Source organism: Antechinus flavipes, chromosome 2 (assembly GCF_016432865.1).
Source record: "Antechinus flavipes isolate AdamAnt ecotype Samford, QLD, Australia chromosome 2, AdamAnt_v2, whole genome shotgun sequence".
Taxonomy (NCBI): domain Eukaryota; kingdom Metazoa; phylum Chordata; class Mammalia; order Dasyuromorphia; family Dasyuridae; genus Antechinus; species Antechinus flavipes.
The window spans coordinates 550,903,395-550,922,007 of record NC_067399.1 but is presented as its reverse complement, the minus strand read 5'-3'; the positions used below and the strand labels follow the sequence as shown (position 1 = coordinate 550,922,007).

General features: G+C 34.3%; 1 protein-coding gene across 5 annotated transcripts in view; it reads left to right on the top strand.

Annotated features, from left to right (window-relative positions):
• Positions 1-18,613, top strand: part of TJP1 (tight junction protein 1) — a 288,816-nt gene that overhangs the window by 5,460 nt on the left and 264,743 nt on the right. For all 5 annotated transcript variants that reach the window (XM_051980964.1, XM_051980962.1, XM_051980961.1 and 2 more), the window contains exon 2: positions 10,357-10,489. In XM_051980964.1, coding sequence (XP_051836924.1) covers positions 10,357-10,489 — 133 coding nt within the window. The remainder of the gene's footprint in view (positions 1-10,356; positions 10,490-18,613) is intronic.

The window sequence follows — 18,613 nt, the reverse complement described above, 5'->3', positions numbered from 1 at the left end:
ACTATTGAGAATATTAGACATTTAAGTTAAACCTTTTCAAGTTGTTAAAAGAATAATCGACTTTATAAAAAGCAGTTCACTAGACTTGTACTACTAGAAATAGCAAATTTATCAAGTGATGCAAAATTATCATAATTTTATTTTGAAATAACTTCATCTTACAATCTCTTTGTTTTATGGATTTTAAAAAAGCACTGCATCAATTGACACAGCTTGAGCCTTCAAAATATTCTTAAATTCTAGTAATTTAATTTAATTAATTTTGTTAATAGAAGTTTTTTTGCAAAAATGGGTGGAAATAAGAATGGAACACATAGGACACTTAAGTGTTATTGCAAAATATGCTAATTTTCTCATGCTGAAGCACTGAAGGATGCTTGAACTAAAAGAACAAATTGTTGGTGCAGGTAGGTGGTGCAGTGATTAGAGAACCAGCCCTGAAGTCAGAAGGATCTGAGAACTCAGATGTGATCTCAGACACTTAATACTTCCTAGCTGTGTGACCCTAGGCAAGTCACTTAACCCCAATTGCCTCAGCCAAAAAAAAAAAAAAAAAAGAACAAATTGTCATTTTTGTTAGTGTCTTTTATAAAGATGAAGAAATTTCATATTTGATGGATTTCTTAAATGGAGTGCTATAATTCAATCAATAGAAGTTCTTCAAATTCAAACTCAGATATATAAAGATAAAGTAATTATATTTATAACAAAAGTAGATCTATGGCTACCAAATTTACAAGATAATATTTTGATATGTTTCTGAATAAAAATGCACCTGTACTGAAAATTAAATAAAATGCAATAAAATTCTATTTTTTTTTCAATCACTCGGTCTATGAGGTGATTTTCATTTGTTTTTTTTTAATATTTTGATATTTTAAAGTATGAATTTGGGTAAAGAACCCATTTGCTATGACAAAAATGATACATTTTTAAAATCTTGCCCTATCTGAACATAAATGGTAACTGGACTTACCTTGTGATAGTACATTGAAAGAAACTTTTGAAACTGAAAATATTATACTTTAGTTATAGCTAAATAAAGACTTCTATAGTTTTATCAAAAACACAAACACAAATTTTACATTATTTGTGTGAAATAGCATTTTCTGTTATAACTAAAATATCTTGATTAGTGGTTGAAAACATAATGTGACAACATTAATGTCACCATAATTTGAGAATTTTGTACCCCAATAAAAATCCATTCATCATATTAATAATATTATCTTGTTATAAATACTAAAATTATAAAGTATTTTATTGTATGTTAATTTTTCCATTGAATGTTTTGTTATTGTAAAAATTTTAATAAATTTAAATTTTGTTTGAAAACTACTTGAATAAATTATTTTATGAAAAGAGGAACATAAAAGTTTGTTTGTAAAAATGGTTTTGCAATGATAATATTAAGTTCCGGAGAAGGAGAATGACTTGCTCAATGCCATATAACCAGTTACAAAGACAAAACCAGAATTTAAGTCTCCTGACTCTCAGTCCAGTCTTTCTGTAGCATCACAGTGAAGAAATAGGTTTGCTGGTATGTTCAATTTGAACATGTTGCATGGTATTTGAGTACCAAAACAGAAGGGATTTTTAATATTGTGATTACATATTACATGTTAATGGAACTGGAAAAATATCTGAGTATTTTGTTTTTGACATCTTTAAATACACCATCTTTAAACTGTAATTACTCCCTTTTGTCATAGAACACCTATTAAGTTGTACAATGTTTGAGTTCCAGGGTACTTAGAGGTTTTTTAAACCCCATAATACTTAGAATTGTTCTTTTCACATACTAGTCACTCAAGCAAATACTAGTTGATATTATTTTTTTCAAGATTCAATTCAATTAAACAAATGGATATGTAGATCATTGTGTTAATCAAGGAGGGATACTTACATCAAAGTTCTATTTAAATAATGATTTGGTAATGACCTAGTCTCATAAAGATTGGAGGGCAAATTCCAATTATAGAAATTTCTACCATACTGAAATCTTTTGTATATATCCTAGTAATAGACTATGAATCAGCCTATATACATAATGGAAATATTCATTACTGGTAAGGTAAATTAGGCAGCTGTGGTACAGCAGATGAACTTGGAATTGAACAGGAAGACCCCTGTTCAAATGCTGCCTTTAATATTTACTATTTTTATGATCCTGAGCAAATCCCTTCACCTCTTTAAGTCTTTTAGTTTCCTTATCTGTGAAATAGGAATAATCATATTTTAAAGTGTTTTAGGAATGTTGGCAATTATTTTATATATTTAGTGTTCTATATATTTGGAAACATATGGGAATACAAAAGTTGAAGAATGGCATAATGCTTCCCCTTAAGTTACAGGTCATGCTAGACCTGATGTCAGGAAGATCTAAAATCAGGCCTACCCCCAGATTTACTAGTGTTGTGGTGCTGGATGTCACTTAACCCGTCTGCCTCAGTTTCCTCAGCCTTAAAATAAGAATAATAAGGGCAGCTTCCTCCCAAGGTTGTTGTGAAGATTGAATGAGATGATTTTTGTAAAATTCCTGGCATGTAGTAAGCATTTAATAAATGCTTAATAACATAATAATAAAAAGGGGTTTAGCAGTGTCTAGAGCATAGTAAACTCCACATAAGCATTAACAGTTATCATTGTTATTTTCTTCCTTCCCCAAGAAATTTGCATTCTATTAAAAGTATTACAATTAGTTCTAAAGCAGAGGATTCTTATTATTTTTTGTATCATGGTCGTCTTTGGGAGTCTGGTAAAACTCATGGACCTCTTCTCAAAATAATGTTTTTATATGTCTAAAATGAAATACATGGGATAACAAAAGGAAACCAATTAAAGTACTTTTTGCTGGGGTAATTGGGATTGACTTGCCCAGGGTCACATAGTTAGGAAGTATTAAGTATCTGAGGATTTGAACTCTGGGCTTGCACTCTATCCACTATGCTATCTAGCTGCTGCCAAGATATATTTTTAGAATTAAGTTCATGAACCTCAGGTTAAGAACCCCTTTTCTAAAGAATTTTTTAAAATTATACTATTTATATGGTAATTCATACAGATGCTAAATGTTTTTAACTTGTTAGATATTACTGTATTCAAAATAGTATTATTAAAGAAAATTCTCAAATATTATTTTTCTTTATTTTGACTTTCACAGGTTCCCAGTATCACATTGAGTTTAGGGATACACACACACACACACACACACACACACACACACACACACATGCACACACACATATACACACTTTAAAATTTAATTTTTTTAAATTTAAAATTTTATTTCTATATTATCTTAACAAAACTACTAAGTACAGACACCTTGTTTCCACCATATCTAGCTGTTTAAATTATATCTATAGTAGGTCAAGGCATAAAAATATATACATGAAAAGATGACATGCTGACAAAAGATGTTTTTAAAAGTTAAATGCATATGCAATTCATTTTTGTCCCAATCCACAGCAATGTTACACTTTACAGCCTTGGGGACAGGGGAATTATAATTCCCAGGGTTCCAGGGTATTTTTCCTCTTATCATTGAAATAGAATGAGCTATTGGCAGGAAAAAAAGAGGAAATTCAGCTAGAAGAGACCCTTAGAGCTAGTGGAAGTTCTTAAAAAAAATAATTCAGAGTAATGGCTAAGCATGAGCCAAAAGGACAAAATAGTGCCCTACATTGTTGATAGCACTCAAACTAGGAGGATGAGATGATGACCTATATTGATAAACAGTGTGTAAACTGAGAAGATGAGGCTGTGATCTACAATAAATAATTGACACACCAGCTACAAGCACAAGGTCACTCTTTTCCAATCCTTCTCCATTCCAGTAAGAGGGATTTCCCTGGTGCTAGTCAATCCCTTCAATCCCTTCACTTCCTGTTCCCATTGAATCTTTAGTCTCTGAGTTGAAACTAAGGTTGGGAAGCATAGTCATTTTCTCAAGTAGTTTACTGTTATTCCTAATTTATTAACCTGTGATAAATGTTTTTGGCCAATAAAAAAAAATACTAGGATATTTTTTGTGTTGTTTAAAATACAGAATTAAAGATAGAGGAAGACTTTTTTCATTTAGAAAGCAGAGAGATTTTGCTCATCAAAGCTGGACTGCAAATATAGAGACACATACAAAAGCAGAGAAGGGGCTTTTGTTATATAAACCTTACAGAACTTGAGAGCAAATATAAAAAGGTGACAAATTTGTTTTCTTCCCCATTTTGCTTTAAAAAAAAAAAAAAGATAGCTCATGTATACTGAAAAAGCAATATACTTGTGAGGGAAGAAAGAAGCTTCTTAAGTCTGAGAGGCTTTAAATGGCACTGGATCCATTTTGAGAGCTAGTCCCTGAAGGAAAAGATATGAGCCAAGTCATTGTGACTGTAATAATCTACCCAGAGGCCTCTAACCAGATGTGGCTGACTTTGCAATCATGCTTGCCATAATGCTGCTAACATAACAATATAGCAATGTTACAGGTACCTAACTTGGTGCAGACATCAGTGAAAGTCACTTGAGGAAGGCTCTTTGGATTTCTCAAGTACACCCCACTTGTTATAGCATTGATTGGAGTCTGCTTCCTTCAGGAAAGAAAATGGCAAGTGAAAAGTATGGATAGAACCAAGGACCAACTACCAGGTTTCCTCCAACCTTAAATCAAGAAAGATTTTTAATCAGATGTGTTTAGCTATTTCTTCGAACCTTTCAAAAGGATGCTTCAAGAATCTTTTTTAGAACTTTCATTAGCATTCATTTAAATTGGGAAGCCTATGATGTTTCCTACTTTTTTCTGTCTAGAAATTTTGATTGAGTTGGTTTTTATATTTCCTAAGCTTTGCTTTGATGTTTGTGATGTTTTATGTAATAGAAAGTCAATGATTGGGGTAAAGTTGTTGTTTTGGAGGCATCTTGAAGTTGATAATGGCATCAAGGAGTAGCATAGAAGTAAAATTGGTTCCCTGGTGATCCGGTGAACATTCTGCTGGGCCAAACTTTATTTGTTTCTGATTAATACAAAACTTGAAAATAATCTTCATGATGGCTTTTTAAAAAATTTGTTTTCAAGAACAATTTTTACTCAGTCTGGTTAGATAGGATATATGTATAGAGAGAGTATGTACAAGTATGAGAAGAGGAGATTTATTTTCAACTTTTGAAACTTCTTTTCATGGTTATTATGTTTCCATACTATTTAATAATGATTCATATCAATTATTCTTATTCATTGGTTGTGCAGACATATTGTATTTCTATACATGACTTAGTTTTGAAATATGGTATTATCCATATTTTATTGTATTTTTATTTTCTTAAATATTGATCAATTATATTTAAACTGGTTCTGCAGGAGACCATGTTCAACACTTTTGACATAGAGAGTACTAGTTATGTTCAAAGTTTTAAATCAGTTGGGCCAATTAAAATCGTTAAATTTAAATAAATCCATAAGGTATCCTTTAAATTTTTATTTAACCTTGAAATTAATTTTCTTACAACTTAATTTCCTGAATGCAACTCAGTCACTCAGGAATATTTATTTCAAATTTTGTTTAAAATACTATAAAGCACTCTGAAAAATGACTGGTAGAGAATAGCCATCCTATTACTGTTTCTAATTGTGGGGTAGGGGTAAGGAAGAGAACCTAGAACTCAAAAATCTTAAAAAATAAATGTAAAAAACATTTATTTTGAATATAACTGGGGAAAATGTTAAATTAAATTAAAAGAGAGATAGAGAATTAAATTAAAAGAGAGAGAGAGAGAGAGAGAGAGAGAGAGAGAGAGAGAGAGAGAGAGAGAGAGAGAGAGAGAGAGAGATGAAAGGGACTTAACTGGAGAGTTACCATTATGTAACCCTAGAGTAAAATTTCCTCCCACAGGGTTCTAAGCATATACTTCTAGATTCATATTTTCCCCTGTGATTCAAACTTTCTGGAAAAGGCAAAATCTTTGGGGCTGCTGGATAGGCATCTATCTACCTTCCCATGGGACTTAGATTGTAAAGAGAACAAAATACAGGCTTTTTATTCTCCTGTTTTATGGCTTTAATTCTCTATAATCTAGCTTCATTGGCCCTCTGGGCAATCTTTTCTCCAAGAGATCCACTGCTCAGGAACTCATTTATCTCTATATAATGTCAGATCCTTAGGGAATTTTCAACCTTGGGATTATTCTGGGGACAATCCTCCAAGTCTTATTTGGGCTAGGGATTGTCCCTTCTCTCCTACAAGACAAGATTCTGAGATCATACTGTATAGGAAATATAGATCTCTTCTTCTCTATACAGGAGGTTGAGACTTGGGACATCATGCATCAACTTTTCTCTCAAGATTTATGAGCAAGCACATGTCTCCTTTGTTTTTAACACTCAAATCCTGCCTTCTTCATCTGTGTTTTTGTTCACATCAGCCCCAAGAAATGAAATATACTAACTCCTCCCCTACTCCAATCATCTTTATCTTTTGAAGTATCTCCAAGACCCATGGTGGTCAAAGGCCACCTCTTCTATAAAGCTTTCTCTAACTTTTTTCTTTCTCTTCTCGTCTATACCCCATGAACTGAGAATGATCTCTCCTGCCTTGAAATTCCCTTTCACACTTTGCCTGGTTCTGCTTTGCCTTGATCACAGTTTGCTTTGTATCAGCAAATTTAAGGGGCCAGAAAGAATTGTCTGAACCTTTTAATATTTTAAAGACAGTTGTTTGTTTAAGGTCATTTAATGTCATAACACATTTGGTTATTAAAAAAAAAAAAGAAAGAAAAACAACCAGTCTCTGTACCTTCTAAAAAACATGCCAGAAGTCTCTAGAAGAAGGAAACGGGCCAAGAGAAGCCCCACCTGACAGGGAACATGACTGTCAACTTGCATCAGTAATTCTCCACGTGGAGGATTGGTATGATTCTTTGGGACCAGTGCTAGAGGTGGTTGATAATATCAGAAAGACTTTTCAGAAACCATTCTACAGAATCATTGGAAGCAAAGAACTTCTGGTTTGCAATTGGCCAAGAGGCAAATGTTGTGTGTGAAGGAAGAGGAAGAGAAGAAGCCTCACACTGTGTCTTATTCAGTATTTAAGGCAATTGATGCTCAAAGTCAAGGAGTTCAAACAAACCATTTGTTCTAAATTTTATTCAGAAATGTTCCTCACCCCTAGTAAAAGCAGTTTCCCTAGGAGATTAAAACTTCACAATGATAAAAGCATCAACAGTTGGTAAAGAGGTTCTCAGAAGTGCCTCACCAGATTCCTAAAAACTGCCTTTATTTTCTTTTTAATGGAAGGAGAACTTTCCACAGGGTACAGGTTGATCCAGTTTAGGATTAAAACTTCTTTCCTCACAACACTCCTGGCTATTACTGTGGATGTGTGAGAAATTGTCAAGCCTTCCCACTTGCATCCTGGTCCACAACAATTACACACAATGTTGTAAATGAATTCCTTTTCCTCCCTTGTGATTGTGATATGAGGAGAGGAGAGAATGTTTGGAAATATTCTCTTTTGTTAGTGCTTCTCTACATGGTATCTTCATATGTGTATTTTATGAAGAATCACACAGGGCAAGCATTCAGAAGGTGGTGAGAAAAAGCGATACAAGGACACTGTCTAGGTATCTCTCAAGAACTTGAAAATCAAGTTGAAAATTGTATGACATGGGAGACACTGGCACAGGACCACCCAACATGGAATGCCCTTAAGAGAGAAGGTGCTGTGCTCTATGAGCAAAGCAGAACTGAACTAGCCCAAAGGAAACATGAAATATGCAAAATTAAAGAAGCTATCCCAAATATTCATATGGACTATTTGTGTCTGAGCTGTGGCAGAGCATTCCAAGCTCATGTTGGTCTGATCAGCCCCAGTGTGATACAATGTAACTCAACTCTAACATAGTGATGTTATATTGGTCATCTTTGAAAATGAAGGACAACACTAATAAGTGATGCAGTATACAGAACAATGAGCCTAGAGTCAGAAAGACCTGGATTCAAACCTCACCTTAGACATTTACTAGCTATGTGACAACTGGGGAAGTCAATTCACCTTTTTATGTCTCAGTTTCCTTGACTAAAATAGTACCAACATCCCAGGATTAATGGAAGGATAAATGAAATATTTGTAAAGTGATTAACAAAGTGTCTAGCACATAGTAGATACTTAATCATCCTTTCCTTTTTTCTTTTTTTTTTTTTTTGAAAACCATGAATCATATTATAGAAGAATTGGGGAGGGGGAATTGTGGAAAGCTGAAATTTTTGGACCTTTCTAGGAATTAGTGACTTGGCTATTTACAAGCTTTAATATTATAATATAATATGATGTTATATATAAAAGTATTTTCAAACATTCTCTCCTCTCCCTATATCACAGTCACAATGGAGGAAAGTACATGAGTACTTTCAATTCTATTTAGTAAATATACTCTAATCTATAAAGTGAATATGCAGTCCTCTTCAGGTTACAAAAAGTTGAGAAGAAATGAGAATCATAACAGGAATGATGGCACAAGCCATTCTGATAAATTAGAATTTTTGAAATTTTCATTACTTAGAACCTGGGCTGATTTATAAGGCACTAAAAAGGGGCTGTAATTATGGGAAATTAGGCTAGACCATTCACATATCTCCTACTGGCACCTGTTTAAGGGAAGGGATCTGGAACAGCTTTGCTTGAGAATGCTGGGGTGGGGGAGGGAAGAGATGGAAGGAGGGGTTGAGGCAAAAATTACACTCTGACAATAGTTGTTCTCACTCTTTCCCTGGATGTTTTGTGTTCATTGTTCACTTACCTGCCTTAGTGTTGATGAATGGACTATGCTTAGTACAATTCCTGACACATAGTCAATGCTTAATAAAAGTTAGTTAACTGACTGACACTGATGACTTAATGAATGACTTAAAGAAAAAAATTATTAAGCCCTTACTATGTGCTAAGCACTGGAGCTACAAATAGAAAAAGAAGGCAATTCCTGATCTCAAGAAGCTCACAGTATAATATAGGCAGGGAGGAGAAAATCCATAAAGGAAGTTTTAGCTGGAAGTCAGAGTGAAAGAAAGATTACTTAGAGAGCAAAGTAGATGGTCATTTGTCTTCTGTGAGGAATTTCTACAAGTAAAATCATACTGATTTCTCTTTGCTTCTTTTTCTCTTCTCTTCTTAATTTTTTCTCTGCATTTCTCCATCTCCCCCAAACTAGATATACAGGGACTACTCACAGGCCCAATTTCATAACTGATTGTCATGGGTATTTTGACCTACTCTATTTTCCAACCTGATGGTTACCCCCTCTTTAAACAATCTGGTGTTTTCCCTTCTCCCACTCCTGGTGGGGTTCACCATAGTGATTTCAAACTTAGTGCCAGCACCTGATCTGCATAGCTCACTGCAGCTCAGCTTCTGAGCTCAAGATCTGATTATATTGCACCAACAATGCAGATCCTCAGATCTTCTTTATTAAGATATGAGATTATCTCAATCTCAAATTCCATTTGTGGCCGGGATTAACAATATGTGCCACCGTGCCTGGCTATCCTGACTTCTGGTGTTGAACCAAACACCAGGGACTTTGATGGCAAGAACCTCCTGTTATGGCTTTCATAACGGCAGCTGCTGAGCAGTTGAGGCCTGCTGCACATGCAGAGGAACTTTCTGCATCACATATCTTCCTTGATATAGGGTATCCCTTCCTTGATATTGGGCTGGAAGCAGGCTCAGGGGTATGATGTACTGCTTGTTCTAGGGCTATTGACCTTACCTGTAGATTATTCTTAGTTGGTATTGATGATTTAGGGATGATATAGACTCTCCCTCACAGTAGCTGCTGCCCTTGATAAAGGCTGCAGGGACCAAGCTGGAGTCAGGTGCAGTGATCTGAGAAGTGTTGTTTTTCTCAGGATTCTTATACTCAGATACTGAGTCTAGGAGAAAGTGATGGTCAAAGTTGTTTGACATTGTTAGCTCATGCTGCCTTTTACATCTCCCCATTGGATGGTAATTTTAAATAAGGCATGTTTTGGTTAAAAAATAAAGTTGGGGGGGAATACATATATCCATGTATATGCAAAATTCCTTTCCTCCTTAAGATTATAAAGTCCTGAAGGACAGTGACTGAGACATTGCCTGGAACATAGTAGACACTGAATACATGTCTATTGGATTTCATGTTTAATGAATTATCAAAAAATCTTTGAAAGCTGTAACTCCAAGATAAAGTATTGTATTAAAAGAAACACCACTGATGACTTCAGCTGCTGTGATTTAAAAAATGATATAATGACATTTCTTAGATATTCTTAGAAGAGAATCGCATATATAATTTAAAAAATTATTGAAATATATTGCCTTTGTGTCTTTGCAGGGTAACTCCATCTTCTGAAAATCCTAATGGTGCTACTTCTAGTGTTAGCCAAGGAAAGCCTTCTTTAAGACGAATTAAAGGGAGGATACACAGAAGCAAAAGCCTTGATAGTGTTGATTTCTGTGAATTTACTGTAAGTAAGCTTTTTCAATGCATTCTCATTTTTAAAGCTTTTGAAGATCAGTTTTGTCTAGACTGCTTTTATTTAATTTTTCATGCCTATAAAAATTTACAGTGATGTATAGAGTGTAACAATGTTTTTTCAGCAAAACTACTTCTTCAACTAACACATCTATGGTGCTGTTTTAATTGATATTATTCATAATAATGATGAAGATCCAAAAAATTGTTACATTCAGTATAGTTTTCATGTTATCAACAGCATATTATACTTGGAAAATTGGTGAGATATGGTATATAGAACCCCTCTCTTAATCCAAATATTTGATAAAGTACCCTATATCCAAACCAAGATGGATAATAGTTACTATAATCTCTATTATATTGATTTGAATAATAATTGATAAATGTTGAACATCATATTTTTTCTAGAAAACTGAATTTTTAAAAGTTGGAAATAATTGGTTTTTAATTTTATTAGATCAGTGGATGCATGTTTAACCTGAAGCAATCAGAAAAATGGTATAAATTATTCCTTTTGTAGATATCTATTAATCCTTTTAGGACATAAGGATACTAAATGTATTAAAAAATGTCTTACTTAGTGGGCCTTAAAGTTCTGAGACACCCTATAGCCATAAGGGAAATATAGATACCATCCAGTTTACAGATAGGTTGTTTTCCAGAAATGGGTTTGTCACTCAGTAATTTTTTTTAATAATAGCTTTTTATTTTTCAAAATACATGCAAAGATAATTCTCAGCATTCACCCTTGCAAAACCTTGTGCTCCAAACTTTTCTTCCTTTCTCCCCTTTTCCCTCCTCCCCTAGATAGCAAGTAGTCCAGTATAGGTTAAACACATGAATTCTTCTAAACATATTTCCACATTTATCATTCTGCCCAAGAAAAATCAAATCAAAAGGGGGGAAAAATGAGGGGGGGAAAAATCAAGCAAGCCAACAACAACAACAAAGGTGAAAAATACTATGTTGTGATCCACATTAAGTCCCCATAGTCTTCTCTCTGGGTGCAGAGGGCTCTGTCCATCACAAGACCATTGGAATTGGCCTGAATCACCTCATTGTTAAAAACAGCCAAGTCCATCACAGTTGATCATCACATAATCTTGTTGCTGTGTACAATGTTCTTTTGGTTCTACTCACTTAACAGCACCAGTTCATGTAAATCTCTCTAGGACTTTCTGAAATCATTCTGGTGATTGTTTCTTATAGAACAATAACATTCCATTACATTCATAAACCATAATTTACTCAGTCATTCCCCAGTTCTTGGGCATCCATTCAGTTTCCAATTTCTTGCTACTTCAAAAAGGGCTGTCACAAACATTTTTGCACATGTAGATCATTACCCCTTTTTATGATATCTTTAGGATACAGACTCAGTAGAGACATTGCTAGATCACAGGGTATACACAATTTGATAGCCTTTTGGGCATAGTTCCAAATTGCTCTCCAGAATGATTGAATCAGTTCACAACTTTATCAATAATGTATTAGTGTTCTATTTTTCTCACATCCCCTCCAACATTTATCATTTTCTTTTCCTGTCACTTTGACCAATCTTTAGGAGTGTGTGTAGTGGCACCTCAGAGTTGTCTTAATTTACATTTCTCTAGAACATTTTTTCATATGGCTAGAAATGGTTTTCTTATCTGAAAATTCTCTGTTCATATCCTTTGACCATTTATCAATTAGAAAATGGCTTGTAGTCTTTAAAATTTGAGTCAATTCTCCATATATTTTAAAAATGAAACCTTTGTTGAAACTCTTGAATGTAAAAATTTTCCCCAGTTTTCTTCTTCCCTTCTAATGTTGACTGTATTGTTTGTATTAAAAGTGTTTAACTTAATATAATCAAAATTATCCAATTTGCATTTCATAATATTCTGTAGTTCTTCTTTGGCCTTAAATTTCCTTCCTCCACATATCTGAAAGGTAGACTATTCCTTGTTCTCCTCCTTTCTGTCTAAATCATGAATTCATTTCCACTTTATCTTAGTATAAGGTTAGGTGTTGATCAATGTCTAATTTCTGCCATACTATTTTTCAGTTTTCTCAGCATTTTTTGTTAAATAGTGAGAACTTATTTCAGAAGCTGGAGTCTTTGGGTTTATCAAATACTAGATTACTATAATTATTGACTATTGTGTCTTATGAATCTAACTTATGCCACTGATCCAGTACTCTATTTCTTAGTCAATACCAATTTTTTTTTACTTTTTTTATTATAGCTTTTTTATATACAAAATATATGCATGGGTAATTTGTTAACAGTGATCCTTGCAAAAACTTCTGTTTCAACTTTTCCCCTCCTTCCCTCCTCCCCCTCCCCTAGATGTCAGGTAGTCCCATACATGTTAAATGTGTTAAAGTGTATGTGAAATACAATATATGTATACATATTTATATAGTTATTTTGCTGCACAAGAAAGATCAGGTTTAGAGAGAATGTAAAAAAATAACCTGGGAAGAAAAACAAAAATGCAAGCAAACAATAACCAAAAGAGTGGAAATGCTATGTTATGGTCCATACTCATTTCCCAATGTTCTTTCTCTGGATATAACTGGTTCTGTTCATTATTGCTCAATTGGAACTTATTTGGATCCTCTCATTATTGAAGAGAGCCACGTCTATCAGAATTGATCATCATATAATGTTACTGAAGTATATAATGATCTCCTGGTTCTACTCATTTCATTTAGCATCAGTTCACATAAGTTTCTCCAAGTCTCTCTGTATTCATCCTGCTGGTCATTTTTATAGAATAATAATATTCCATAACATTCATATACCACAATTTACCCAACCATTCTCCAATTGATGGGCATCCATTCACTTTCCAGTTTCTGGCCTCTACAAAAAGGGCTGCCACAAACATTTTTGCACATGTGGGTCCCTTTCCCTTCTTCAATATCTCTTTGGCATATAAGCCTAGTAGTAACACTTCTGGTTCAAAGGGTATGTGCAGTGTGATAACCTTTTGAGCATAGTTCCAAATTGCTCTCCAGAATGCTTGGATTCATTCATAACTCCACCAACAATGCATCAGTGTCCCAGTTTTCCCACATCCCCTCCAACATTCAGTACCAAATGGTTTTGATGACCATTGCTCTATAATATAGTTTTAGGTCTGGTACAGCTAGGCCACATTGATTTGCATTTTTAAAAATTAATTCCCTTGAAATTGTTGATGTTTTGTTGTTCCGGGTGAATTTTTTTATTAATTTTTCTAATTCTATAAAGTAATTTCTTGGCAATTTGATTAGTATAGCACTGAATAAGTAGATTAATTTAGGTAGAATTGTCATTTTCATTATATTAGCTTGGCCTACTCATAAGCACTTGATAGTCTTCTACTTGTTTAGATCTAACTTTAGTTGTGCGAAGTGTTTTGTAATTGTGTTCAGATGGTTTCTAGCTTTGTCTTGGCAGATAGACTCCCAAATGCTTTGCATTATCTACAGTTATTTTAAATAGAATTTCTCTTTCTATATCTTACTGTTGGACTGTGTTGGTAACATATAGAAATGCTGATAATTTATGTGGGTTTATTTTATGTCTTGTAAATTTTCTAAAGTTGTTAATTGTTTATAGTAGTTTTTAGTTGATTCTCTAGGATTCTCTAAATATACCATCAGATCATCTGCAAAGAGTGACAGTGATAATTTTGTTTCTTCATGACCTACTCTAATTCTTTTGATTTCTTTTTCTTCTCTTACTGCTAAAACTAACATTTCTAATACAATATTGAATAGAAATAGTGAGGGGGCAACCTTGTTTCACCCCTGAACTTATTGGGAATACTTCTAATTTATCCCCATTACATGTAATGTTGCTGATGGTTTTAGGTGGATACTACTTACAATTTTAAGGAAAATTACATTTCTTCCTATGCTTTCTTGTGTTTTTAATAGAAATGGGTGTTGTATTTTGTCAGATGGTTTTTGTATCTATTGCTATAATTATGTTAATTTCTGTTAGTTTGGTTATTGATATTATCAATAATTTTGCTGACAGTGAACCAGACATGCAAATCCCACTTGATCACAGTATATTATGCATCATTCAATCGTTTAGAAGTTGGAGTGTATTTGCTTTAAAAATCCAATTCTATGGCTAATACACAAATATGTTTTACATGACTTTACATTTATAATCAATATAAAACTGCTTACCTCTCAGGTAATGGAAGAATTGGGAGGGAGGGAGAGAATTTGGAACTCAATTTTTTTTTAATTTGATGTTAAAATTATTTAACATGTAATTGGGAAATAATTTTGGAAATACTAGGAAAATATATTTCCTTACTGAAGTGAGGACATCTCTTCTTCATTCCTACTAACCTACAGTTGCAAGATGTTACTTCCCCAGCTCTAAGCCATTATTAGTGTGGCTATGTGATTTTAAGAAGGGATTCAAGCAGAGTGAGGACTGCTCTTAGGAACTAGAAAAGTATATGGATGAATTTCTATAGTAAAGAAAGTAGTTGGAGCAGAGAGAGAATTACAGGTCAAGAGAATTCTGGGACTTATGGTATTTTAGGAGCCAGGTCCCCAAACCCATATGATATCCCTGATTTGCACATTAGTCCTGAGTACTTCTTTGAACATCTCCTTTATTTTATTTCATCCACCATAGGGATTGGGCCTGCCTGCTTTCCTTATGCAGTCACCACATATTGCCTCTGACCAAGCGTCCTTTCTTCTCTGGATCATCTGGCCAGTAGTAGCTCTTTTTCTATGTTTGTCCCTAAAGCAAGCACATAATCCATTTGAAACTGTCAGTATTCATCATAGAAACCAGGAATCAAAGGCTCTCTCCTATATATGCTCTCTTTTTTTTTTTCACTTTGTCCTTGTACAAGATAAGAACAATGAATTTTTCCACGTAAAACATAGCAGAACTGAAATAAAGTTAATCTAGTTTTTATGGAATCATTCAATCCGGGTTCTCTTGGCTGTTTTGTCACTGATATAAAAGCTACATAATATCACGGATGGTATTCTGGCTTGGGATCAAAAAGGCAAAGATTTAAATCTCTTCTTTAACATGCTAGCTGTGTAACTGTGCTGGCCTTGTGATTGGATGAGGCACTATGTGCCAAGAAATTTCCTAGGACTTATCTAGTAAGCCATAAATGGTTTATAGGCTACCTTAGTACAGGGAGTGCCCACACTTGAATTTCCTACACTGACAATATCATAGATAGGTATTTGTCACAGGAAGGAGACTAAAAGTTATTCTTTAGTGGTAGGGTGGGGTATGTGTGTGAAGAAATGAGATAGAATTCAGGCAGAGTCTGATGATTGACAACCATTAGACTTAGTGATAAAGAATAGAAGGCCATAAGAACTTCCTCTTCCCTTTCTTCCTCTTCAACCTTCTTATCACTGCCAGTCTTGCCACTACCAACTCTGCCTTATTCTGAACCAGCCTTGAGGTGACATGAAGAATGGGTACAGGGTTAGGATGAAGGATACATCCTGGACAGAGAAATTCTGAGCAGTGGCTATTGGAATGAAACGGGATTTTCTATGGCTATCATATCTTTCAATTGGAGTGTCTGTGCTTAACTAAGTCTATCACATATAAGTTGGTTTCTACCTTTACTAGAATTGAGTACAAGTTCTTCATAAATTTGGAGACACCAGTGGATGGGCTCATTTTAGGGAACAAATATTTATTACATATTCTAGCTCTTGTGCTAAGTGCTTTACAAATATGATCTCATTTGTTCCTCATAACAACCTTGAAAGATAGGTGCTTTTGTGATCTTTATTTTGCAGTTGAGGAAACTGAGGCAGACAGTGGTTAAGTGACTTGTCCGGGTCACACAGATAGAGTGTCTAAGACTGGATTTGAACTCAGGTCTTTCTGGCTCCAGGCTCACCACTTTATTACCTAATCAATAAAACCATTGATTGTTCATTCTGGAAGGAACCTAGTCCAACCTTTTTACTTTACTGACAAAGAAACTGCAGCCCTTTAAGTGACTTGCTTACTAATAATCACACAGCTTATGAATTTGATCAAGTCTTCTGACTTCCAGGCTGGCTCTCTCTCTCTCTGTTATATCATGCTACCCAACTCTTTAATTCAGAATGATGATGATGATAATGGAAGTGCGATTGTTTTACTTGGCCCTTCTCATTTTCTTCCTTCTTTAAGAGTTTATATGTTCTGGCAGCATACTTCTTTATCAGAAACTCCATTAACATAAGAAGAAATAGTATTGAAGGAAGAAGTTCATAAATCCATAAATTTAGAATTAGAAAAGAGTTTAGGAGTCATCTCATCCCAGCTTTTTTTTCCACAAAGGAAGCTGAGATCAGGGAAGTTAGTTTGCCCATGGTCTCAGAAGGTAGTAAGTGGAATAAGTGAGGATCTAAACACAGGTCCATTTACTTCCAAACCAGGGTTTTTTTCACTGCTCCCTCAAATGTATTCAAGCATATCACATAATAGTAATCCTAATTTATATAGCAATTTAAGGTTTACAAATCACTTTATGTATGTTATTTAATTTGAGCCTCACACTAACATTGTGCAGTAGGACCTTAATTATCTTAATGTATAAAAAGAGGAAATTGAGGTTGAGTGATTAAGTGATTTGCCCAGGATCATATAGCTAGTAAGTGTTTGAGTGAGAATTCAAACTCAGGTCTTTTTACCTAGTTGTCACACAAATGGAGGAGCAAGATGTGAATATTATTAAATAATAAATATCAAACATAAAATATAGTCTAAATATAGCATTTAAGGGACTTAAGGAATTGATCTCGAAGTCAAGTAGAAACCTCAAATCAGAAAACCTCAAATTAACATTATCTGAGCTGTATTTTTATTTATTTTTAATTTTCAACATTTCCCAATTATATTTTACTCAGGCAGATAGCTTGATACCTCTATCTTAGGATCAGAGAAAGGAAAGAAATTGGGTTGATAATAGAAATTGAGGATGGATGTTTTACCTATTTACCATGGCTTCTGCAATGGTGCTAGAAAACTGAGGTTCAGATTCTTCCTCTGATGTTTGCTGTGTTGTTGGGCAAGTCAATTACCTTTTAGCAGTGTTATTATCTTCCTCTATAAAATGAAAGGAGAGTTTAGATGGTTCCTGAAGTTCTTTCTATGTCTGGCCCTTTGATCTTCTTAAACCAAAAGGGAGAGAGAAATTCAGTCAAAAGGTGAGCTCCTTGAGGGCAAGGACTATCTTTGGTCTTTCTTTGTAGCCTGGGGTATGCTGATAAATTTTTAACAACCATCTTTCCAGGAAAGAAAAATGTACCCTGACATACTTAAAATTTTCTGCTCATTTTAAAAATTTAACAAATCGCTCTCTGAGCTGGATTAAGTTAGCTACAATACACTCCTGTTCATATTCCTGTCACTTAGCACAGTGCTTGGCACATAATCAGCACTTAATGAGTGTTTTTTGTCTGACTATACTATTTTCCAGAGTTAAATATAATAAAGGACACAAGCTCTTTGAAGCCCTGGAACTTCCAACCTGAGGCCATTAGAAGGCACACCAGGAACTAATGTCAACATTCTCTTCCTCTTCCAGGGAAAGGAATGCCCTAAATATAGGTGCCCTAAAAGAATTAAATCTTGTAAAGGCTAACCAAGGAAGGTTTGTATGTGACTTCTCTGCCTTCAAATAAAGGCTTTCCATATACTTATACTGGTCCCTGATTTTCTTATAAGACAAAGTTTTCATTCCACACTTAAAACTTACGGGCTTAAAATGCAAGGAGAGATTGTTAACACAAAATCAATGCTAAATAATAACAACATTTAATCTGTTAATCAAGAAACATAAGAATCAATCTGGGTAGAAAGAATACTGGTCTTGGATTCAAAAGATTTGGTTTCAAATCCTGGTTCTGTTCATTACTACCCATGTGACCATGCTTAAGTTATTTAAGCTCTTTAGGATTCTTTCAGATCTTGATTATGATGATCTTTTCCCTCCATATATCCTTTTCCCTCTGGCTGAATGCATAGTAGAATCTTATTGACCTTTCCTTAATCTGTGTGCTCATAGCCAACCTACTTTATTTCTCTGAGTTTTAGTTTCCTTATTTGTGAAAGAGGGATCCCTGTAATATCTCC